The 24,687-nt window shown below is 42.8% G+C and overlaps 1 protein-coding gene across 3 annotated transcripts in view; it reads left to right on the forward strand.

The window, feature by feature from the left end:
• LOC120901394 (serine/threonine-protein phosphatase 6 regulatory ankyrin repeat subunit A) overlaps positions 1-24,687 on the forward strand; it is a 49,674-nt gene that overhangs the window by 6,261 nt on the left and 18,726 nt on the right. For all 3 annotated transcript variants that reach the window (XM_040309306.1, XM_040309308.1, XM_040309307.1), the window contains exons 3-5: positions 4,201-4,302; positions 10,953-11,054; positions 18,118-18,234. In XM_040309306.1, the coding sequence (XP_040165240.1) occupies positions 4,201-4,302; positions 10,953-11,054; positions 18,118-18,234 (321 nt within the window). The remainder of the gene's footprint in view (positions 1-4,200; positions 4,303-10,952; positions 11,055-18,117; positions 18,235-24,687) is intronic.

The raw sequence follows: 24,687 nt of genomic DNA on the forward strand, positions 1-24,687 counted from the left end.
CCTTATTTTATGACTGTTTCATATTTGCCTGCAGTCCAAAGAAAGGACTTAAAAAAAGGTATATCTTGATATAGCGCACCGCATCTTATGACCTTCTTATCGGAGCAGCGGACTTAACCGGACCAAGGAAAGAAGAAATGGCAGAAAAATATGACCACTCTAGATTGAAAGGCCATTTTTATCGGTGAAAAGGTCACACCACTTCAGCGCCCTTGTAGGAGAGGGGAATGGTCATGAAAGTGCAGCAAAACTGCACCATATCTGCATGCAGTAGTGGCAGAAGTTGTTGGTGAATGTCATGCCTAGAAGGCTTTAAATGGAACAACGGAAAATATTATTCTTACCTTTTCTGCCGCGGAACTTAAGAAATCTATTTCCTTTTTTATCGACTTGACGTTTTATTCCTTATCCCTTGAGCTTGGACAGCTCGCTGTGGACCGTGTCGGAACAAGCGATTGACCCGTGTGAAGGTTTGCTGATTATGTTTTAATTATGATTACAAGCTGTGGGTGTTTGTGTGCGATTAACCGGTGAGCTTAACCCCGGTGAGCTTGATGTGTTCTGTGCCATACACAGGCGCCTAATAGAGATGGATGGATGGTGTACGTGTGGCTTGCGATTTGCTATTCAACCTTCCGTTGACTTCAACCGTCCACAAGATGAGAAGATGAAGGTTAACCGTAGCTCAGCGTATCGTTTCCAACACACTGGAACACTGGTTTTGGCAATTTGATTGAAATAGAAATGCTAATGAATTTCGCACCACGATAGGCGAGCGACGGCCTTGAAAAAGAGCAGTAACATAAAGCTTTCAAACTGCCCAGCTCGCACGACGTGGAGAACGAATCGCTTTTTTTGAACATAAAATGGACTGAAGAAATTCCGTTTATTCTTACACGAACTTGATTCTTTCCCAACTGATGAGTGAATCGATTTCTAGCGTGTGGATTCATTTAAATCTCCGACAGTTTCCCGCCTGCGTCAATAGGCGTTCCGAGGGGAAGTTGCTGCCGTTGTTGGACGATTTGTCACATGCGCTGTCGTTTTGGTAGATAAGACAGCCTGTGGGTAATGTATATTGGTAGGGCTTCGCACAGTTGCTTCATCGTTCGCCCGGATGTGTATTGGTTGAAGTAGTGCGTTAATATTTTATTATATGCTTTGGCTTTGACGTGAGGAAATGCATGTAAACTGCCATTGGAACGCTTAATTTCCTCTTGTGAATTACATTTCTAGCAGGTTGAATATTTGGTTTTGTTTCTTTTTAAAATGCAATACTAAACTGTGCAAAACTGAAGACTAAATTATATGGGATCATGTATCTTCCAAACGGAATGTAAAGTCTAGTCGGCAAGACTAAAGTAAATTAATAAAGTTAAGTAATTAATTTGTTATACCCTTGTTATACTGCTCCGTACTAGTTCATAGATAAGTGCCATTAAATATTTAAAAAAATCTTCGATCACACTCTTTAGGATCTTTTTCACCTTCTCAATTGATAGAATTAGTCTTAAAGTACATTGAACCATAGCACATGTAAATGATTGCATGATCTAATAAATAGAATAGAAGGAAATAAATACTGTGGAGCGCCGTTTATCCGAGTATTTTTTCTGCGGCTGTCCGTTTATCCTTGCTGTTGATAAATGACATTTCAATACAAAAGTGACATTGAATTCTGAGGAGGATATTTAAAAAAACGGTTATCAGATTACATTGTGAGAACAAAAAACACTATGTTTCATGGCATATTTCAAATATTTTCATTGGAAAAAACTTAAAGTTAATATAAATTGGGTATTTTTTTATCAAAACATAAAATAAATAAAAACCAACTCTGGAATTTGTGATTAAGAAAATCCTTTGACTATTCACATCCGTGCTATTCGTATATTCCGGATAGTCTGTTACGGATTCGGGTGTCAGCTTTTGCGTAATGAAGAAGCATTGTAGTGGACGGAATTATTTTTTCAATAAAAATTCAATTGAGGTGTTACAAGTACAATTAAGATAAATCTTTGAATCTATTTAAGGAAAATATCCATTTTTTCAAACGTATTAAATTACTATCGACTAGTTATTCTTCTAAGGGTATAGCTAGGTAGACTCTTTATCGTCCTAATCGATTTAGATAAGCCTTGCTCTTATCAAATGAATGGTTTTCCTCTTTTTTTATTTTTTGACTGAATTAAGATTAACTCAACCAAAGGACAGATAAAAAACCTAAACCTCACAATTCATTGTGAAAATCTTCAAGAATTTCAAGAACTATCATGATATTATGGTTCTATCCAAATGCTTATTCGTGTTGGTATGCTGGATACTTTCCGATTTATTTGTTGTTTGCATTTGTGGTACGATATTTTGCGAGTATTCCAAATTTACGATGTCTATAAGTTGTGAGAAGAACCCAAAAACGATAGAAAACTCTGTATGATGGAAAGGCGTATTCATAAGAAATCGCGTTCAAAACTAGGTCAAAAATTAAAATTTCAAAAAAAATAAAATTGCATAAAATTATCCACAAACAATAGTATGAAAGAATATTTCATTGTATCAGTAATAAGAAGAGGTGGAAGAAGAAGCATCAATGATCTGTGTACTTTTGCAAAGATTATGAATGTTTAACTTAATTTTTTATTTCATGGCAATGTTATAGTATGTAAATTGTAATACACAGCCTGTCCCATGATGTTCTATTGAGCCATCAAAATAGATAAAAGCAAGAATAAAAATTATATAAATTGAGTTTCGTGAAAAAATATCATACAGAAAAAAGACGTTCATTGTGAGGCCTAGAAGATAATTGACCGTAGAGCTTATAAGATTCGTATATGTCATTTTTATAATAAAAACTTACTTTTATTTGACTCTTTACCTATGCCTTCTTTCACTCCATATGTATTTGTTTTACTAACAAGACGGTTTTTGACCCTACGCTTAAAACAATGAATTGTACAGGTGTCTTAAACTCATGCAATAGTTGTAAAAACTAAAGTAACATATCTTACTTCACGACCCTTCTGTTTGTACCCTCTACCCCTGTGCTTTGCAAGTTGTACTGCAACAGTTCACGCTGTTAACTAGGGCACTCCATTACACTAGTGTTTCCTCACCCCCACCCTGTCCCCCTCTCCACTAGAAACAATTGACACGCACTTCACACGCCATTGAATGGCCGCCGACAGCGTGCGAATAGTAATAGCAAAGAAAGCATTTGAATTTTCACTTCCGCCGATGGATACATTGCCGCGTAAAGTATGCAAAACTGTCTCACCTTTTGCGAACCGCCCGTTCCCCCCCCCCAGTACAGTGGTAGTAGCAGCAGCAGTGCGTTGCAAAGTGGGCAAAACACGAATGGGGAATAAATTAAACCGAAATAGCAACCAGTGGACCAGCAGCAGCAACCCGAAGTGGCTCCCGGTATTTGCATATTCTAAAAACGCAACTCTGAAACGGTGCGCCGTTTTTGTTGAATGCAACGGAACCGGGAAGAGCCTACGCCATCGTTCCAAAACCCCATAAACCATTCTCCACGAGATCAGGCTGCTTTCTGAAGAAGTTTGGGGTTTTTCATTCGTGCGTTTTAAAAATGAGGTTGTTTTTGTTCACTTCATGCACCACAAGCTAGCAAGGAGTGAAAAACAAAGAGTCTTATAAAAGCTACTTGGTCAACTATGTCAACGAACGAACCGTTTGACCGGGCCTGACTGATGGCTCATGCCGTGGTGTGGTTTGAAGCCCCACTTCCCTCGAAGTAGATGAAATAACAGATTGCACGCTAGTAGTGACGCATGGAATATTTGTGGCGTACGGTAGCATGCAAAAAGACGCCTCCCCAGGGCGTGCGTTAGTGGCCAAACCACGCAAGAAATGCTTGAAAACACACGAATCACGGCGAAAGTCGCGCAAGATCTAGGCCACCAGATACTAGAAAATGGCAACCGGCAAGAAGAATCGGGAAGAAGGGTAGCGGGAACGGCAGCAAAATGTGGAACACACCGTGCAGGAAAAAATGTCGCGTCCTGATGTCGCTGGGAGGGACCTGGGGATTGAAAAATATTACCTCCCGGAAGCCATTATTATTGACCAATTTTAAACTCCTTCCCTGAATTCGCTGAATAATTAAATTGCGCTAACAATTGCTCGCGTTTTACTGATCTGGAATGTTTGCTCTTTGTTCTTCCCGTTCTCCCGCAGGCCACCGGCATGACGCCGCTGATGTTCGCCGTCAAGGATAATCGGACGCCCATCCTGGACCGGATGATCGAGCTCGGGTCGGACGTCGGCGCCCGGAACAATGTGAGTATTTAGTGTAGTGAGCAAGAGGGTTTTCTTGATTTCTTTGTTCTTTGACCCGCTCGTTGGACGTATTTCGCAATGGTGGGAAAATCCTTCGCCCAATCCTGTGCCCTTCAAATGTTTCAAACGAATGCATTCCGCAATTGGGAATAAAACGCCGATAAGGCACGCACACACCCGCCAAACAAGCTCGGCTGTCCGTTAGCATAGGCTCCATGGCGGGTGAAGTAATAAAACAGTCAATTCTGGCTAGCTCGCTGGTCTGACGCATGGTAGTAGCCTACGCTACAGGTCATCTAAGGTCCGTCCTGTGCCACCGGTTCGACAGGAGGGTAGGGAGGATATTTGGTTCGAGCATTCGTTGAACTTCACCTGGATAAGGACGACGTGGGGTGCTGGAAATAAAACTAATTCGTTATCGCTTACGCTCGCGCTCGCCTTTAACCGCCTCTCACGAACGAAGTTGGCGTAAACGTATTCGTGGTAATGAAACCCACGAAAAGGAAAGAAATCAGTTAGTTCTTTTTAACGTTTTGTTCGTTTTTTCCCTCTCATTTGACGCACGGATCGAACCTGAACCGAATCGTGAGCACTTGAAATACTTTTTTTTACTTCGGTGAACTTTACCCACTTTCCGGTGGGGTTGGCGTAGGTGATGCAAATGAGCTGATTGATGGGCTGATTTGGTACGCTGACAAATGATACTCAACGCAAGCAGAAGTATCTAGAAGATCACTTTTTTAAATAAATTTACCCATATTTTTTGTTCAATAATAATATTTTTGGAAAAAAAAATACGATCGATTTGTTCCAAGAACAAACCTTCTAGTCTGTCTGACCCACTGACTGTTCGGACCATGACCTCGTTCGGCAGTCTCTTCGCGCGTGTGTGTGTGGGTGTGCGTAGTTGCTTAGTCGTTAGTTATCGCTAGTTAGCTTACACTGTTGTCCTTCGCACATGACGTTTTGACAGTTTATGTGTAATTTTGTGTTGTCTGGAGTCGGTACTTCCTGCTTATTTCTGAGTTTGATGTTTATCTTCCTCCACTGGCGTGTTTTTTTTCGGGTTTGTGCTCGAAAGAGGGTCGCTTGAAACATATCGCTTTCCATGTAGAACGTAACAACAAGTGTTAATGCAAAGTCTTGGTCCAAGTAGATTATTTTTGGGAGAAAAGGAACTGCTTCTCAGAATCTTGCCAGTCGTGGTTGTTGTAATCTTTACTTATTAAATTTAGAGCATTATGAAATGTTCTTCTTCAGTGGATTGCCTGCTGCTCCGACATGAACAATGTACTATAGGATATCAATTTATAATTAGGATCGATTTCACCACCAATACGATTCTTGAAGCAAGCAAGAACAAGTTACGGTTATGATTATCCTTTTTTAATTATGTTCCTGAACGAAGATTCTAAGATATTGTTGCTCTGTCGAGTGAATAAATAAAGGTATCACTATGATTTGATTGAGAGGTTGTGACTCTGTTCTAACGAAAAAATATTAATTCAACAATTAAATCGATAGCCATAATTACAAGATTTTAACAAAGAATAATAGCTCAGTAGACAGCTTGATCCTTAACTGTGCTTGTTTGCCTACAAAATTATGTCCCTGACTGAATTCTTGTAAGGGCACCTTACAGTTTAAATGCATTATATTGATGACCACTAGTGACACATATTGTTTTTGTCTATTTTTTATGTAATACATCAAATATAACTAATTATATCTATCAAAGGATAGGCAGAGATAAAAAGATTGTTTGATTTGTTACTTAAGTCAAGCTCATAAGTATAAAACTAGAATACGTTGCGTTTTGATGGCATGTAGATGTTAATACCACTTGATATTTTAGTAGACATACCGATTTATCTAACAAACTTCCGACGCAGTTGCAAGAGAACATGTTGAAATCGTGGTTGATCCTATTAAACCGACAACCACAGGCGAATTTAGCTGTGTGTGTGATAAAAGAGAATAGGTACGCACAAGCCAAATCATTGCTCGCGAATCTTTCCCCTTCCTTTGGCAACAATTGTCACAAAAAGATTTGCCAATATTTTTGCATTCTCATGCCACGAATCTTCAATTTTACGAATTGGATACAATCATCGTAATTAAAAAAATGTAAAAATATGGGTTCTTGTAAAAATATAACACTAACATAACACTAATAGAAAACTGGGGCTTGGTAAACAATCGGAAATAATATTTATTTAAGACGATTCTTCTATCCGCCTGTAAAAAGATTGCAAGAAAACATTTTTGATATCCATGTAGCGATTGATTGCTGGAAAAAGATTCGCCGAATGCTGCTAGACTTCCTAAAGCTCAGTGAAAAGTGTGAGTTGACAGATATTTTCTTGCAGACTATGTCACTATGTGAAAACGTAGCTATTGAAATGTGGCTTGCCTGTGACACTTATAAGCTACAATGTGATGAATGTTAACTAATGTATGCGCGATTGAACAGTCAATGAACAGTAACAAAAAGAGAAGAGAACGATTATACCTTGATTTTCATCATTATTCAAATACTTAAAAATGTTTAAACTGTGTCATGTTTGGCTGTTAAAGTGAGATTTCTTTGTTTGATTAAGAAAGTTATTTGGAATCCAAAATGTCACTCCCATCGGTGGGATCGTTGTTGTTACAAATCCACCACCAAAAATGTTTGAACATTGGCAATATTGATCCTGCCGCTGCAACCCGGTGGAACGGTACCGTGCACATTGCATGCGTGCGCGAAATCAATCAACAAGTTGACCAGCCGCCAAACTCCTTCTGCCACCGGAGCTTCAAGGATTTTCAGCTCACTCCCCGGGTGGCCCACACCACACCCACAAAAGGCAGGTAGCCGTGAAATGCAAAGCATAAAATTACACTCTCCCCACCATCCTGGACCGGACACAACCGACATCAATTTCAATTTCGGTTAGACGGGAGATTTTTCAAGGGGTGCCAGCCGGCCAGCCGGCCAGCCGTGTCTTCTATCATTAGGGGCAGCACACCCCGGTGGCTGTGACAGCGAGTAAGGTCTTTTCGTTTCGGTGCCCGTTGATGAACGGGCTGTGGGCGGTACTACCTTGACATCATTTTTTTTTTGTTAGGTTCGTTGTGTGTGGTCGCACGGGGTAGGAGACAGTTGTGTGACAGGCTGAGCGCTCGCTTAGTGGGCGTTGATGTCTTGCAAGGAAAGATAGCAAAGTAAGGGATACATCAATGCCTCTCCCAGTGGCTGACGGCTTGAGGGATGATTCATAGAAATTGGACTATGATTTATTGGTGGAAAGATTAGGGGTTCCGAAGCACCGTTTATGTGTCGGGCGAGATGGTCAAGTAAATGGATTAATGATGGGGAGCTTTGTCATAAGCAGATTAGCAAATGAGGAGTGTCATTTCCGTTTGGTAACGAGCACCTTATCATGTCTTCTAATTAGTGGTTGAAAAATTGGATCATAAATTGCGACTAATTGGCTTTTTTGTTTTAATTATTAAGAGTGTCTTGACTTAGAATTAAATTCCACAAAAAAATACTGTCCTCCAGACAAGTCGATGGCCGATTGTAAAATAGTTGAACTTTATCGATTCCATTTTGCAAAGCAACGCACATTATTTGGAATTATTTTATCGACAAAGATCAACCGATAAGCGTGTCGGTCCGTGGAAACTTTCCAATTTGTCACCAAGAAAGTTTGGTGCCTCGTGCTGCTTTTTTTGGTTTGTTTGCTGGCGAAAATTCACAAACACATACGAGAGCAGCGTACCGTTTGAAGCAGTGTTGATCGGGAAATTTCCCCTCTTTCAGCACAAAGCAACACAAACACATGCGAAAGGGAGCCAAAGTTTCCTAGCGACGGTGCTAGAGCGAGAGGTGTAGAATGTTTGCTCGAGCTCACAAACACTAAGCGCCTAAGGGTAGCCACAACAAAATCCACCACCACGGAGTAGTATATAAGCGAAAAGTGGTAGTATAGTTCGTGCTGCGAGCCAAAGTTTGCTTTCGGACGCCGTTTTGCCTTTGTGGTCCCGGTCACAGCATGCTAAACACGGTTGGGGCAATCACGGAACGCGGCTCATTTGCATGATCGTCATCACAATCATTACAGGGGCAAAAGTGGTTAGAGATTTGGGGTCCAGCTTGGACGGCATTTTTGGGTTTTAGCGCAACAGGTTTAGCGTGTTTTCCCCGCAAAAATTGGGTTTTCTTTTTACTACACTAACCGTTTCCGTTTGGCCGAGGGAAGCTTATCTTGTGGCTGGGTGAACAAAAAAGGATTTTAAAAATAAATCCCTTTTTGCTGACCAGTAAAGCGCTACGGAGGGCAAAGGTTTATCAAATTTCGTTCACTGCGCCCATAAATAACGTCTCGAACACTGGACGCTAGTGGAAGGAAGCTAAAACACCTTTCTCCATTTCACATCCTATTTAGCATATTTAGCCGCAGTGATAAATTCGGCAGACGTGCTCAAATGCCAAATTTAGGACTGGGCGAGCTGGGGTTTTTAATTGCAAAGTGAAGTTTTGTACAATTGATAAGATAAAGCATCGTTTGCAGGCAATGGTGTTTGGATGTTTTGGAAATAAAATCTTAAGCTTCGGGGCTTCGAGCATTTCGAGTTCAAGGATGGCTTGTCGCGTGTCGAGGCAATCTCGCAGCCTCGAGGTAGTTTCAACTGCAAAACTTTGATCGTGTGTCGAATGTGATGTGCCTATTTTCGCTTAACCTTACCGACCGACCCAGTGAGCTTCGGATGAACTTTGCATGTTTGGCGGTGGTTTCCTGGCGCACCTTTCTCGCGTGGAGCCGGAGTTTTGTGTGCCGGATGATGTGTGGAGCAAAAAGCAAAAAACAGCATGCTTTCTTATCTAATTAGAACCATTTGCCGTCATCGAAGCGTGCCAACCATGTGGCAAGTGGGGGGGAATTTTTAAGGTTTTTAGGTTAATGGAAATTGACTCGGGCCGGATTGGCATAGGGAGGCTCAAACTCTGGGTTTAAATTACCGGATGCAGGGATTGGCTTTTGATTGATATGGGATTGCTAATGTGAGCTTTCAGGGTGATTAGCCAGCAGCATGCAGAAGGTTTTTGTGAGATTTTACTGCTTTTAAGCTTGGTTCTGTGAAATAAAATGATGAATAACACAATTTAACAACCTTTTAAAGGATTATTTTTTTCATGGAACAAACAGCATTCATAGTCACCGCTAGCGTTTGATCCTCGCTCCCGATAAAGCGTGTAATTTCTAGAGTGCACACACACACACACTCAACAAGCAGCCATGTTCGCCGAAAATATGACCTTTCACTGTTTTCGTTTCGAGCCGCTCCATTTCGAGTTGCTGGTGCAAGTTGCTTTTCTTGGGAAATTAACATCTCGCGTGAGCTTTCAGATTGAACATGAAAAAGAGAGCGCTGTTGATCTTTGGTGGGTGATAAGCAAGTAATAATATACGAAAGGAAATGGTTTCGATTGTACGGTCAGGCTTGTTGTTGTACAGTTTAAACATGAAAACATGCATACTTCTATTGCACGGTTTGTGTACATGTAGCTGTGTGTGTATGGTATGAATAGATGCTTTTATGTGATAAGCTCCCAATGAATGTCTGCAAACAATAGAGCTGAAACTCTTTTATTCTAATAACAAAACACTTTTGTAGCAAGCTATTTTAGCGTTTTCATAAAAGGGTTTAGAACCCTCGACGTCCTTGCAAGGAAAGAAAGGAAAAGAAGGTTCATGTATAGTACTCCGTGTTTCGCCTTTTTTGGTGATCCAGAAGAGGAGAACTTAAGATTGTCATTGCTGTATGATTTTTTTTCCAATGATTATACTGGCATGTTGCTGTGCTGCTAGATCTTGTATGTCTCATGCATGCTGAAGATGGCGTAAACCTAGACAACGTTATCAGACTTTTGAAAAACATAATTTCGAAAAATACTATTGCCAACGTTATTTTTCGTAAATTCGACGCAACACTTTCACTTGTACTAGAAGAACGATAAGAAAAAAATCGATTTTTAATCATATTGATAGTGTTCATAAAGTTTCTGTGATTTCTAAATTACATTACATAAAGAAAGAAACAAATACTTTTTTCAATAGTCTTTTCTTTTTCCAACCATCGAGCTGAAATTTCGGCTTGTCAGTAACAATAAACATCAATCGGGTTGTATCCATGTGACAGTTACGGTTCGCCAAATTGGATTTCAGCATTTCAAAGCTAAAAAAAGATGCATTAAAAAAAAATGATTTATTTTATTTCTTTGAAATGAGCTTTAGTAATTTTATCAGGCTTACAGCTATTGATTGCAACAATTGTCAACCTTTCTTAACACAAAATGTATCCTTCAGCAAAAGTCCGCCATGAGGTCGTCGCACTCGCGTCGAAAGGACGTTTGATTACATCTTTTTCAGGCTGAAATACTGAGGCGAGTTTTGTGTGTTGTTTTTCATAGCGTATTGACATGATTTCAGCACTTAAGTGTCAAACTCCATATAGAACAGCTGAATGTTATCGTAAAAGTCCCCCAATATTGAATAATCCATCACGGGAGTTGTTATACACTCTAAAAAACGATACTTCAAACACTTTATAAAAATACGTAAGAATCAATTTGTTTATTTACCGTTTTTCTCCATTTTCAGGACAATTACAATGTGATACATATTGCTTCCATGTACTCTAGAGAGGATGTAGTTAAATTACTTTTACAAAAGCGTGGAGTAGACCCATACTCAACTGGTGGGGTAAGTAAAATGATGCTTATTGATGTTGTGTACATTTAAAAAAAATCTATAAAATAGTGGACGATCCATCAGAGACACTTACGGGTATGCGTGATCGATGACACCTGATGATTCACAGTGACATTTTAGAGGGAAAAAAAACGTGAACCACTATGCGCCTCCATCGTAAAGGACCATGCGTCTCCATTCTACTCACAAAGTTTTTGTTAATTTAGATTTAGTTTTTTTATCTATTAGACCATTTTTTAAAAACCTTTTATGCTGTAAAAAAATGTATCTGTTTGCAAGAATTTATAGAAAAAAATTTATTTATTTTTATTATTTGCGTACGACATTTTCCCCCTGAATTGCTATAACAAAACTGAAACTCCTGGTAAAAGAAACCCCTCTATTTGTTATGACACCAAATATGCATATTTTATTTGACCCCTAACCATGCGTTACACTATCCCAAACTACACATGCACATATTCACTGCTTCCCTCACATGCACAATCTGCCCATGCTAGGCTATTACGGAAGAAATTTCACTTCCGGTTTCCACGTAACATTTACCCCGTATCACACACACTCACCGAAAAAAAGCACAGAATTTTATCCATATTTGCAAGCGATAAACAGGTAGCAACACGACTGGTACACCCAAAACAACACCAACACTACGGTCTACGGTTTTGCTACAGAGGGGGCCGGACTGCAAACCACCATACTGCAATCAGTGCCCGCGCGATGCCACGGGGTAAGCACGGGCGGGCATAACGATATTTCTATCGTTTTGATGTCTCAACGTACAAACCCGGCTCGGCTACGGGTTTTCGGTGGAGGGAAGGGCCCAAACAGTCGGCCCGTGTGTTTGCTTCCCCCGAAATAAAGAAGAGAAAAAAACAAAACAAAACAAAGCAATACCAGTCGACGCCGAAGCGACATTGATTTGTCGTTGCTTTATGCTGGCGTCGGTTGTTGTTTGCCTTTTCGGCGGGGGAACGTGTTCTGTTTCGCTCGCTCGCACTATCTGTGTCATGTCTATATGGTTTGTTTTTTTGTGTGTGTATATTTGTTCGCTCCATTTTGTCGGCAATAAGCCGTTGCGGGTCCGAAGGGCGGGCAGCAGGCACATCGTGATTGTGCGCGGGCCGGGTAAGCATGGCGGGTAATATTTTCAATTTCAATGCTGCAAAAAAAGATGGAACTTATTTCAATTTAGTTGAAGTTCGGCTGTTTGGCATCGTAGACGCGTCGCTTGTGTCGGGGACCGCGCGTCGTGACTGATTCCGTCGGTCGACGCGCCAGGGAATCTAATTCAAAGTGACGCAAAGAGTGGGTAGTGAAAGGTGGTTCATTGTTTTTTGCCCTTGGCCCGGGCAGGAAAGGGGCCCCGGTACTGCGCGCTTTCGGGCAAAGGGACCAGTACAGATTGTGCCTGCATTATGTAAGGGAATGTTTTGTGTGTGGCATTAATGGTGACACTGAACCAAAGTGCAGTACTGCAAATGTGCAACGGTAGCAGTGTGCAGTCGCTTGGTGCCTGGTGAAAGTAACAACACGGTTACAATCGTGTCTAACGATCATCGGCTTGTGAGTGAAGTGTGTACCTGCGTTTGGAAGTAAACAGTGAGTTTGAATTTGTAAGTTCGCCCTCTTGCGGCATTTCGTTGTAACTTCGGTCGAGCTCCTGTGGTTCCATCCACTTCCCAAAGATGTCGGGATGTGGTGGCCCCTGAAGTAAATAAAAACAAAGCCACGTGTTTGACCCCTCGCGCTTGGGGCAGTTTAACATACCGACAAACAACACAGCACACACACACGCGTATATAGAGCGGGCTGTCTCAGTGGACTATGGTGGATGGTTTTCCCTCCTCCGTGTGCAACTCGTCGGTGTTAGCAGATTATGCGCCCGGGCTGCCGCTCGGGTGGCTTGGGAAGGCGGTGCAGCAGCTGCGCGGCTATGTTGAAGCGGTTTGCTACTGCTTAGCGTTGGGAATGATGCGCTCCGGCATGTCGGGTACGAAGGGGTGGAAGATCAAGGTAAGACGAAGGGGTGATGTGAAGAAAGGCACCGTGACCGTATCGCAAATGGGGAATGGATGGATTCGTGTTACAGGAAGTGGAATGATTGCTCAATTGTTATGGCGTTACTTTTACAGTAGCGAGCGAACGTTCAAATGTCCCATTTAAATTGAGTGTTTGTTTTCTTTTACGTAGATTAGTTGAACTTTCGTTTCCATTATTAGCACAATTACGTATTAGCCTAATGTAGTGAATAAACAAAACAATATATCATTATGCACATGCCCTCAGGCGATTAGCAAGCAACTTAAGAGAAGGTGTTGAGTTTTAACTAGATTTGTTTAACCGAAGACGTCAACAAGGAAGTTCAATTGTGTGTTTTTATTAGATTTAATAGAATGTCTTTACATGAAAATTAGATTTATTCTAGTTTTACAGTTTAATGATTTTGTCGGCGAGTTAATGCAATTTTGTATTGATTTGCATGGAAAAGTATACTTTGGAGTACAGAGAGCACCGTAGAATATGTCTGAACTACTTTTTTTCGGCGCTGTAAGCTAGACCACGTACGAGGCCACCTAGACTATGATTGGTAGATGTTGTATGCAAACTTTCCAAACGGAGGTGTAGACTAGGGTAACGAAAAGGTGATACACGTATTCAATTGCCCCTTTGTTGTGATCGCTGTCACTTTTTTATAAAAATTGTTCATTGAAAACAACTTAAAATCTATTTAACACATGCAAAGTGGAGTACATGTAAGGCGAAGTACAGGTTTTACAATGAACATTTAAGGATTTCTTCATCAATCACAGCATTGTTGTTTCCAACTGTTGTTTCCAAGCATTGATGCTTCAAGCACTAGATACCCTTGAGCACAGGGCAAATCTGTGCTCCGGAGTCTCTACCCTGGAGCAGAATGAGTAGGCTGAGGAAGCACGATTCATCCTATCGAGACCTTGCTGTGCACCAGCAAGTACAGCATCGACCGTTGATGTGATGATAGTTTGAAGCTGCTGACGTTTTTCCAGATCCGTCGCCAATCAGTGGAAGGTGACCTCATACCATTGTTGGTGTCCGGAAGTATGCCACGAGTGTCAAATATATGATAATTGTTGCACAGATTGTCTTGTGTACAATTTATTAGAAATAAAGAAGTCAGTTTTCAGTTCAGCTATAAACACCTACAATGGATTTAACTATTAGCAGGGTAGTAAGCTCTCGGTTGCTGCTGAAAACGCACGCTGGGAGCAAGATTAGTTTTTGGACGAAACATTGATTACTTTGGAGGTAACTTCGAGCAAGCAAAATGATCGTATTTATAGACCATCTTTGTGAGATATACCAGCCGTTAAATAACAGTCGAACGGCACTCTTTTTAGCGATATTTACAAAAGAGAAATTGTCAAGCGAAAAGCCATTTTAAGGTTTGCACTAATTCATTGTATGTAAAAGATTGTTGTTTTTGCTTTCAACAGGATTCAGCTCCAGTCTATAAGGCTTCTATTGTTCAGGAATGATATAAGGAGAACTTCATCAGTTCTTCTGAATAGCCTACTGTCATTGATTTCAGCATTTGGGAACATGTGCTAGGAAAGCTCGACAACATTAAACGTTTGAGTTAGGAGTTATTGAAGCATCGTTTGAAAAATACTTTGGACAAACTGCCGAATGAAGTTGTACGTGCGGCTTGCAATGTCTTCAAAAAGCGTTCACGGTCCATTATCAAATATAAAGGAGAACGGTTTTAACTAAGCGCAACGTAATTTTAATACTTAAGGATGGTGCAGACATAGGCTCTGCAAATAAAAAATTGAATGATATGATCTACACTGCAATTTTTAGAAATTAAATCATCAAGTTTTAGAAGCAAAATAATTTCCTAGATGAACTGGAGGATCAAGTTTAAGTATTTGTGATAGTTTTTGGTCACCTATTTGTAATGAAGTTGTTACTGTAAATTCAAAATTGTTTTCTATCAATTTGTAACCTATCTTCATCTACGTATCTGCGTACAAGCACAAAATATCTTCTAATTATGCAATTTCAATGTTGGTATTTTAGGGTATGTATTCTTACAGGGTTTTCCACGAGTTCTCATAGCCGTGGGACACTTAATGAACTCTTTCTAACGTCAAATGAACTTAATGTAATGGGAATTGGTCTCTATAGCACCCTTGTTGGACATATCTGTAGACATATACTCTATGGCTCTAGACTCTATGGCACAGTCCAATTTCCATCAAATAATTAGTAAAAGTTTGTTTCTATTTGCAGTCAGTATAATTTTCAATTTTAAAGAATACATTGACTACCTTTAAAAATCAACTATGCATTCAATTTGTTGGAATATCCAATCTTAATTCAGCAAATGATCCCATATTTCAGACTATGCCTTTATGCTTCTTGAATGTTGAGTACGAAACAGAGAATTATAATTAATGTTAGCTTTAATGTTTTAACCCAAAAAGCTCCTACAAACAATATTGCGATTTTCATATTCTTGATACCTGTTCTTAAACCTGTTTCTATGTATATTGTTATTTGCATCATGGTTTTCAAAGCAATCCAACGTTTTTTATTAATGTTAAGTAACTAATGTGTTAGTTATTAATTTTTCAATATGTCTGCAACATTACTACGCCTTAAAGTGTGCACTTAAAATATCATAAATTCTAAATTTTGTTAAAACTTTTGTGCAAAATCGTAAAACCTCCTGCACGAAAGGTTTGTGCTGAAAATAGCCCGCGTGTGTGCATTAAATATAGGCCACACCTTTTTCCCCGGTCTACGTATCCCACCACTGGTACACGCCGCGTGTCATTGCTCAATACAGCTCGGTTGTATTTTCCCCTAACCCTCATTTCACCTCTCCTCGCCTCACGCCTTGGCATACGTTTCTGTATAACACGTACAACCAACCACCTTTTTTGCCATTGCTCGTTTGCCCCATAAACGTGTCGGAAATGGCTGCACACGTCCACGTTGCTGGCAAAGGATTAAAGTCAACGGGCACGTACGCTTTCGCGCCACTTTCTCTAAATGCATTTAGCGCCAAATTTGAGTGAAGGTTTTTCCACCCTTCTTACCCTGCAAAAAGGTGAGGTGGCGCAGGAGGATCAACACAAACAGTGCCAACAGTGCAGCGTTTATAATCGACGGTTCCGCCGCTTTGCGCCGCACCACTTGGGAAAGAAAAAGGGAACGTCGGCTCGCGGTGTGCAAAATGGTTAAGCGGGGAAGGATTTAGGTGTAATTTGCAGCCCGAAAGCACCGACAGCACAGCACCATGTGTCTGCCAATGCGAAAATGCGGGGCGGTTTTGGTGGCGGGACTAGCCCGCTAGGCAAAGTTTTCCACTTTGCGCCCGGGGTCGTAGCACTTGCAGACTTTTCGGCGCGCCGCTCAGTGCTCGGATGGAGCTGATCGCGAAGCTACTCGACTTGCATCACTCGGATACGTGGGTAAGTGTGGGCCGCCGATGGCCGTCCGGCCATTGCCGCCGAAGAAGCACCCGATGAATGATGGACGGTTGTTCTGTTCGGTCGTCAGAGCATCCTAGGGCGCGGTTTTTCTTGCCGTTGTGCGATAACGTTAGCAGTGCGGAACGGGCTACAGTGGACTGAAAGTGCGTCGCCCAGTTGTTTTAGTTGTGTGTGTGTGTCTGTGTGGAAAGCCAAACGCACAAACAAATCGACCCGAGTCTAATAAAAGTCAATCGAAAGCGGAAGTGAAATAAATAAATAGCGACTGGGGGCCACAAATTTATGATCTTTTTGCCGAAGGGAGAGGTTTTTTCTGTTCGAGACAGTTGGTGACCCAGATTACTGTGTGTGTAAAACTTAAGGGAAGAGGTAGCCAGGGCGTACGCTTGTCGAAAGCGCTTTTAGAGTGGCTGGCTGGTGGAAAGTTTCATTTTACTAGGGACAGTCAATAGGGAGCGCCAACAAATCGATGCGCGAAGACACGATGTAAACGGTTTTGAAGCCTAGGTTTCGACGTTGTGCTTTTCGCTGTTCGTTCCAGTTTGAAACTGGCAAAACTATCCCTTCCCCCTGCTCGGGGGACTTTCCCTTCCAAAAACCCAATAATGAAGGTACTCTCGGCGCTAAAAAACGCCCAAAAGTATGCAATCGTAGCAGCAACAGTGGCGTCTTGGTGTATCAGTTGAGCGGTGGCAATGTGTCAGGACGCTTCGGTTCGCGGCAGCTTGGTGCAGTTTGAATACGTACTCGGGCTGACGGTTGTGTGGCTGCAAACGGTGCAAACTGACCGGTGCGGGATGGATAAGCTCAAGGGCAAGCTGAAGATGAAGTCGGTGGTGCAGAAAGTGATGGACACTGGTGACGATCGTGACCTCACGTTCGAGGATGTCGCTGTAGGTTGCGTGTGTGTTTGTGTGTGTGCATTATAGTAGCTTTTAATTCTGAAATGATTTTGTTTAGTTTCAAAAGTACGTTTTTCCTCTTGCTTTCTCCCTTCTGGGGGACGATTCTGGATGGCATCTCAATTGGTTGGCAGGGTTATTGTTTTGCTCCAAAAAGGAAGAAATCTACTCCAAACAAACACGAATCCAATTCATTCATCCGTACGGGGTTGCATTAGCAAAAAAACAACATTCACACTGTGCTTGACAAACTCACACAACACACACACTTCTTGCAGAGACTGATACTGAATGCCTACGAAGAGGAGGCGCACGCCAAAGAGGAGGCCTTCTTCAAATTCTTCCAGAAGCTTCTGCTCGAGGATGAAAATTTCGTTGGCCAGCTGCAACCGCAGGAGCAGCAGGGGGTAAGTAGCGAGGTCTCCTGAGAGCTGCCGTCGAATTGAGCTGCCGTCCGTGAATGGATCATGGTGTACGAGTATTCCCGTCTCTTGCCGTGTCTCGCTGATGGATCGTCCGTGTTTTCGTAGTGAAATTGTAGTTTAATTTTTGCGCTTCTTTCAGTTTCAAGACAATTAGCAACTCAGCGCCTGATTTGTTACTAATTACATGTAATTTTTCTACTCTCCACTACCTATCCCTGGATATGCTCGATCCATTGCCCAACAGTCGCGGCAGCAAACGGCCGTACATTTGGTAGCTAGCAGACAGACTGGAACGGCGACGGCAATTTTACGCGCGCTGCTAACGGCGGCCGGTAAGGACATACGAACAAAGACTGATGGTGTAAGTATGAATAAACGGTTTTTTTTACGCAAAGAAGTCCAACAACGTCGACGGCGAGCATGGTTGGAGCTGGAGGCAAACATTTGGTAGGAAGCAATTTTGGTTCACACCCTTTCCGCGAACTGAATTCTGTTCGGGCTTACTGTTATTTGGTGAGGATATTTTGGGTTGGGGAGAAAACGATCGTCTCAGTTATACAAAGTAGTTAAAGGGAAACTGGGCCACGATTGACAGGTGTTTTTGTACTGGGGTTTTGGGTGGGTTGGGAAGGTGAAAATTCAATTTTCCTTTATGTGTTATGTGTGTAGAGAAGGTTACTCGCGCCGCGAAAGTAACTGGTCCTGCGACCTAAATTTAGCGACTAATGCAATTCGAAAGAGGTGGCCCGAGTGTACTACTGTGTTGTGCATTGTTGGGTACGTTTTGGCAACAAACGTAGTTGCTTTTGAATATCGAATAAACAGCGGACTGGTACCTAAGGACTTTTATGGCGATGGCTTTGCAAGATTATTTGAAATGTGCAAATTGCACTTCTTCACACATGCAAACGGTTGGGTTATGTTTTGAATGTTTTTATTGTAGAAAATATTTTTAACAGTTTTTCAGCAGAAGGTGAATGAAATTCTTGTTTGATAATCATCCAGGAAAGACTCTCATGAAGATTCAATGCTTACTGAAAAACCAGAAAGGCAACAGAGACCCTCAGAACATTGATCTTGTTTATCACAGACTGGTGAAGGCTCCATTTATAAGTACTTGAGGCATTACTAACGATCTAGGTGGATGTTCTGTGTAAATAGATGTTTTTGCATATGTGGTTCATAGTGAATGAACCTCTACAATATGTCCTTCATCGATTCAAATACAAAATGTCCTTCATCAAATCGACTGTGCTTTCCTCCGACAGCTTGTTACATATGGCCGAACTCGTTAACGCCAGGCCCTTGGCTGACGACCGCCGCACTGCTTAAATCATCGTGAAGAAGAATCATACTGCACTTTTTAATGCATTGAAACCATGTGGGTTGCACAACAAAATGTTAATGTTGTCTTAAGCCAAATCTAAGTAATGTCTCAGTTTACATCTACAAAGTGGAACAAAGATTAAAGACGACCGAGATGATAACTTGAAAGGGGGAAAGGGTCAATTATGGCACAAAGTAAAATTGTTAACAAAATTAACAAAGGACAATCATGAAAGGATAAAGGACATGAAAAATGAACCGAGCATTTCTGCTTCTACCTTGCAAGATGAATCTTTTTGAAATATTCTATTTGAATTGGCAATGCCGGAAATTTAGCTCCTAAAACCGAATCAAATTGGAATTTTCAAAACTGATGATGTCGTTAGCATGAAACAATAACTTGTTGAAAAAACGTTGAAAGTGAAGTGAAAGTGAATCCTCTTCATTCTTCGAACTTCGAATAAATCCAACATGGAGTTTATTATGGCAATTGATATATTTGTTTGATGCTCAAAAAGTACAATGGCTTCCTTACTTTGTTGCTTATTTTACTTGGATAGTCTTAATATAATACTAGACTAATTCATGTCAGCTATGCTATGGGTAGTCTCGTGGTACAGTCGTCAACTCGAACGACTCAACAATATGCCCGTCATGGGTTCAAGCATAGAATGGACCGTCTTCCCGTAGCAAGGACTTGACTATCCGGCTGCGTGGAACTGATAAAGTCTCGAATGCTGGTTTTGGCCGGGCATGGCCATGTAGGACGTTTATGCTAAATAGAAGAAAAATATGTGATCTTTGAGCCTAAAATCTTTTGGAGTAAGCTAATGTTTATGATGTTTTTGGTTTCTTCTTTGCGGTGATATTTTTATTTTGATTTTTTTGCGTTAGTAAGTAATTATATGCTCTTAATTTACATGCTTATTTTTAAAGAAATATAAAATTAAAAAATTATATTATTTACCATTCAATTTGCGCATTCTAAACGTCCAATATCCATGTAACCAAACTGATTTAGGTTAGTTAATTTAAAATGATAAAAATAATCAAAACATAAACCAATAGTTTACAACAAGCTCATCCAGTTGGTCTCTACTTCGAGCATTGAAATTACCTCCTTGCTTATTTGTGCCTAAAAGGAAATAAAACCACAAACCACCCAAAAACACATCTACTCCAAGCCGTCCAGTTGTGCTTTTGCGTAGTAAATCATGTAATGTCCGGTCCGGTTGGTACGGGGCGTGTCTCACTGGCTGCCCGCCACCATCGTTACATAGCACCAGACAGACAATCGACGCAGGAAATACAGATGCTTATCGTACATCCGCGTGTCAAGTGTTTCCCTTCGGAACTGGGGGAAGGGAAACATGGATGTGAGACCAACCTTTGAGGACATTCACCAATACTGATTGGCCCACAATCACTAATACCACTACAGCAAACAACTCAACTGAACGCCCGAACCCGAACACGAGCCCCGAAAACCCGAACCCACTGGTACACGAGCCACGCTTGGTTGGCAGGATCGATCAATACCGCCCGATTTGACACGTTGCTCGATGTTTATTTATTTTACCCTTTTTTTCTTCTCTCCCCCCGGTTGCTTGCAAAACCATTCAACCTTAGCGTTGGTTGCTATGGCGATTGTCCTTCGGAATGTGGTTCCATCAGCACCTTCTTGCCGTCCCCTCATTTAGTAACTGTGATGGTCTGTATGGACAATGCTGATTCGGCTTTAATGAGTTGATTATGTGCGCGAGGTACCGATGCCTCTAACGTTTGGAACTCCACACCTTTTTGCAGCTGTGTTGGGTGTAGCTTTTGTTTGGTTACGTTTGTTATACTTCGCCAAAAATTTATCGCAATGCAATGCTAAAACGATTGACACCGGGTTGGGAGGGAGTGTGCGCTCGCGCGTAAAATCGATACACCCTGCAACCCTGTTTGGGATTTCGGTTCAATCAAGGTGAATTCCGATGCGCTCGTGAATGAAACCCATGTGGATGGGTTGGTGTCTTGGTTTTTGGAATTGAGAATGAATGTAGTTTTTGCAAATACAGTAAATTCAGTTCTGTTGCACAAAGGAATTCGATGGGGACATAAAAGGAGGAAATGTAAAGAATATTGGGCAGCATCAAAGTTTACTCCTTACTATGCTGGAATTGGATTATAAATTGGTGCAGCTGTAAGATTTATTTATTGCATTTATTCGTACAACCATACAAGAATCTGTTCAAATGTTGTTTTCATCGATTTGCTTCAAGCATCAAACTAATGATTTATCAAAATTATTGCAACCAAACACAATAAATTATTATATTTCAATTTTCCAAGCACTTTGCCAGGTCGTTCAAAGACCAGTCGGTATTCTATTTGCATTCTTTTAGTTCTATAATAGTCTGCAAGCTAGCAATACACTCCATCCATCCATTGGAAGGCACGGTCCCGTTGAAAGCCCAAATTCTAAACCCACCACAGTTGGGGTGTGATCCGTTGGGTTTACCCAGGTAGTGGGAACGCTTACCCAGTGCGATTACCTTTCGGTTAGATCAATAGCAATAAATAGTAAGGAAAGCAATTTATGACATTCGCCACGTATGCGATGGGAAGGCGAGGGACGGTCACCTACACCTATACGAAGCCCTTTGGATCGACGGAGCCCGCCTGGGGACACATGGAAACACCACCGTTTTGTGCAAAGGCTTGTGTTACGCTTGCATGGTGCTGAAGAAATCTAACCCAAGCACGAGGGTGGCCTACTTTTTCCTTTTAAGCCTAAGCTAAGCACTCCAACCCACAGGTTGGTCATAAGTTTTTCCGGATAAGCAGTTTGCGGGGTCAGCTGCACGATTGCTCCATCGGTCCGAGCCATGTAATTAAGATCTCGGGCGTGTCTCGGGCAGTTGTTGCTTGCCAGAGCTTGCACACGAAAACACCGGAAACTTGTTCAGCTCGTGCCATGCCTGTTGCACACACACACACACTGCTCACTGCTCAGAGGTTCCTGGGCATGGGGAGGCGTGCATCGGAAGCAAGAAACTCTTCCCTGTGCGGGTGGCCGGTCCTCCTCGGCCTAGCTTTCGCTGCTGTTTGCGGTGCGGCACTGTATGCAGGCGGAGGGATTTTCCATAAAAATTGCAATTTATAATTTTATTGCACTCACCCACCCCCCGCGCCTGCATTGCACCCTTTCCATCCACCCTTTCCGCCCCAGCGAGGAAGGCCATAAAGCTGCACAAAGCCACCCGAATAGGTCGTGTAACGCTGCTCTCCCTTTGTGTCGAAAGGCTTGGCTGGTGGAAAGGTGTTTGCATATGGCGTGTGCGTTTGCGAACCGAGGGAAACCTGTTACTGTGTTTCATTGCAGAGCACACACACACACACACGCGCGGGGGACCGTTTGGGACAGTGCGATCACACCCGCCAGTCACCTCAGTAGTGAGGTGACAGTCTAGGAGAGAGCGCGCGCGAGCGATGAAACCGCGTCCGGTGCGATCTTCCTATCGTGGTGTCGCCGCGAAACCCAACGCAGAGCTGCTCTACCGGGACCAGGTACTAGTTCCGCTTTGCCTTCTCCACCGCTTTGCTTTCCTGCAAAACACACACACATACACACACGCAGAGATTGGGTGCGTTAAAGGAGCCCTTCGCAAGACATCTCGGTTGCGGGTCGGTCGGTCGCGAGCGGTGGCGAGTTGTTCGGCTGGCTGGCGCATTCCGTGCCGCGAGACCATTGCGTGAAGGGGTGCTATCAATTCGCCCCCGTTGGAAGAAGAGCTCAAGGAGGAAGCGGCGCTGGAAGATAACCTCCTGCGTGCCGTGGCGTGTGTAGGAGGGAACTGCCTGCAATAAACATTTCAGCTGATAGCTTCCTCGCGTTTGGTTTGGGAGCAGTGGAGCTTGTGGGGCCGTGTGGACTATCTCACACGGACAATCCATACCAAAAGAAAAAAAACCGAGCATACATGGTGCCCAAAAAAAAAAAAGGCCCAACATGGAACTGTGGACTCACCAACAAAGCGGCTTTAGTTGGGCAAAATGAGTGTTTCTAGTGCTTGGTTAGAATTGTTGATGTGCCTGTGTACGTGTTTGTGGGGCACACACACTCACACGTGGTGCCCAAGTTGTGAATTGTGTCAAAAATTGTTCATTTCATTGCTTCTTCTGCCCCTACTGCTTGCCATTGCTTTGTGTCCAAAAAAAAAGAAGGTGTTACTCGGTGGCGTTTCGCGTGGAATAAAGTTCGATTGGGAAGGGGTAAGAGAGGGGGAATTGGGGGTGTTGTGCAAAAGTGAACCTTCAACTCGGCCACCCTATGTGTGTGTGTGTGAGGGCCACGTTAAGATAGTCTTTACGGGGGCGAACATTATCATCACGAGGCGCGCGCGTTGGGCCCTTCTTTGCATGCACGGTTAAGCGCCGGAATGTATGCAACGGTTGCGGCACTAATCGAGCCGGCAGGTCCTTGGCAAGGTGCGAACCGACCGCGCTGCTGCGGAATGGTATGCTAAATCGCCGCCATTCTAATGCAAAAAACTTTCAGCAAGGCAGTGGAAGTGGGGGTGCACAGAAAGAGAGACAGAAAGAGAGAGAAGGAGAGAGATAGAAATGAAAAACTATCGCGTTCGTTTGAGTCTCGTTCGAGTCTCGGGTTTCCGTGAAGGTGTTTGCAAAATCTAAGTCAGCAAAGAAGGGAATGGGGAGCTGGGGGGGGGGGTTGAAGAGGGGTGTAAATTAAATATCCTTATAATAACCGCCGACGGGGAGAAGGAGTGCGACGATCGTCTTGCGATGATGGGGAGGGTGTGCCTATCATCGGACTGCTTACCGCTGCTCCGACTTCCCTTGTCGGCGGCGGTGGCGAGGATTGTTTTGTGCGAAGGAGCGTTTGGATGCGCCACCAACACTATCGCACGGCAGCCACTATCGAAACGGAAAGCAATATTTGTACGTCATTTGGCAGTATGCGCGCGATTGGAAAACCGAATGCCATCGCATGCTCGCACACACAGACAACACTCACAGCCCACCGAACCGTTCGAACAGTGTGTGTCTCCTTTCCTTTTGCGACTCACTCCCTCCCCCAGTTATGATACCGCCTTATCTTGTCGGGCGGGTGTTTTCGCGTGAATCGCGTTTCGAAGGACTCGGTTTCGGGCCCGCTTTATTGGAGCCATTCGGTGGGGTGACTGGAATGGGGTTGGTTTGGGGGAAGCCCGACCCGACGGACAGAACGGGAAGGAGCGATAGAGCGCGCGAAGCGAGCGAGCGAATGGATGCGCTCGATGCGGGGCAAAAGCCAAGGCGAATCGGTACGAAATTGCGCGCCTCAGTAGTTTAAATATGACAGTGGGTACGGTAGGACCATGTCGTCCAACTTTGGCAAGCGCTTCCAGAATGTGCAGTCGAAGTACGCCAAGTTTAACCCGATCAAGGCGGCCGTCATTAGCCAGGCGGAGCAGGCGGAGCGGGCCTCGACCGACGG

The sequence above is a fragment of the Anopheles arabiensis genome, chromosome 3, assembly GCF_016920715.1.
Source record: "Anopheles arabiensis isolate DONGOLA chromosome 3, AaraD3, whole genome shotgun sequence".
NCBI classification, from domain to species: domain Eukaryota; kingdom Metazoa; phylum Arthropoda; class Insecta; order Diptera; family Culicidae; genus Anopheles; species Anopheles arabiensis.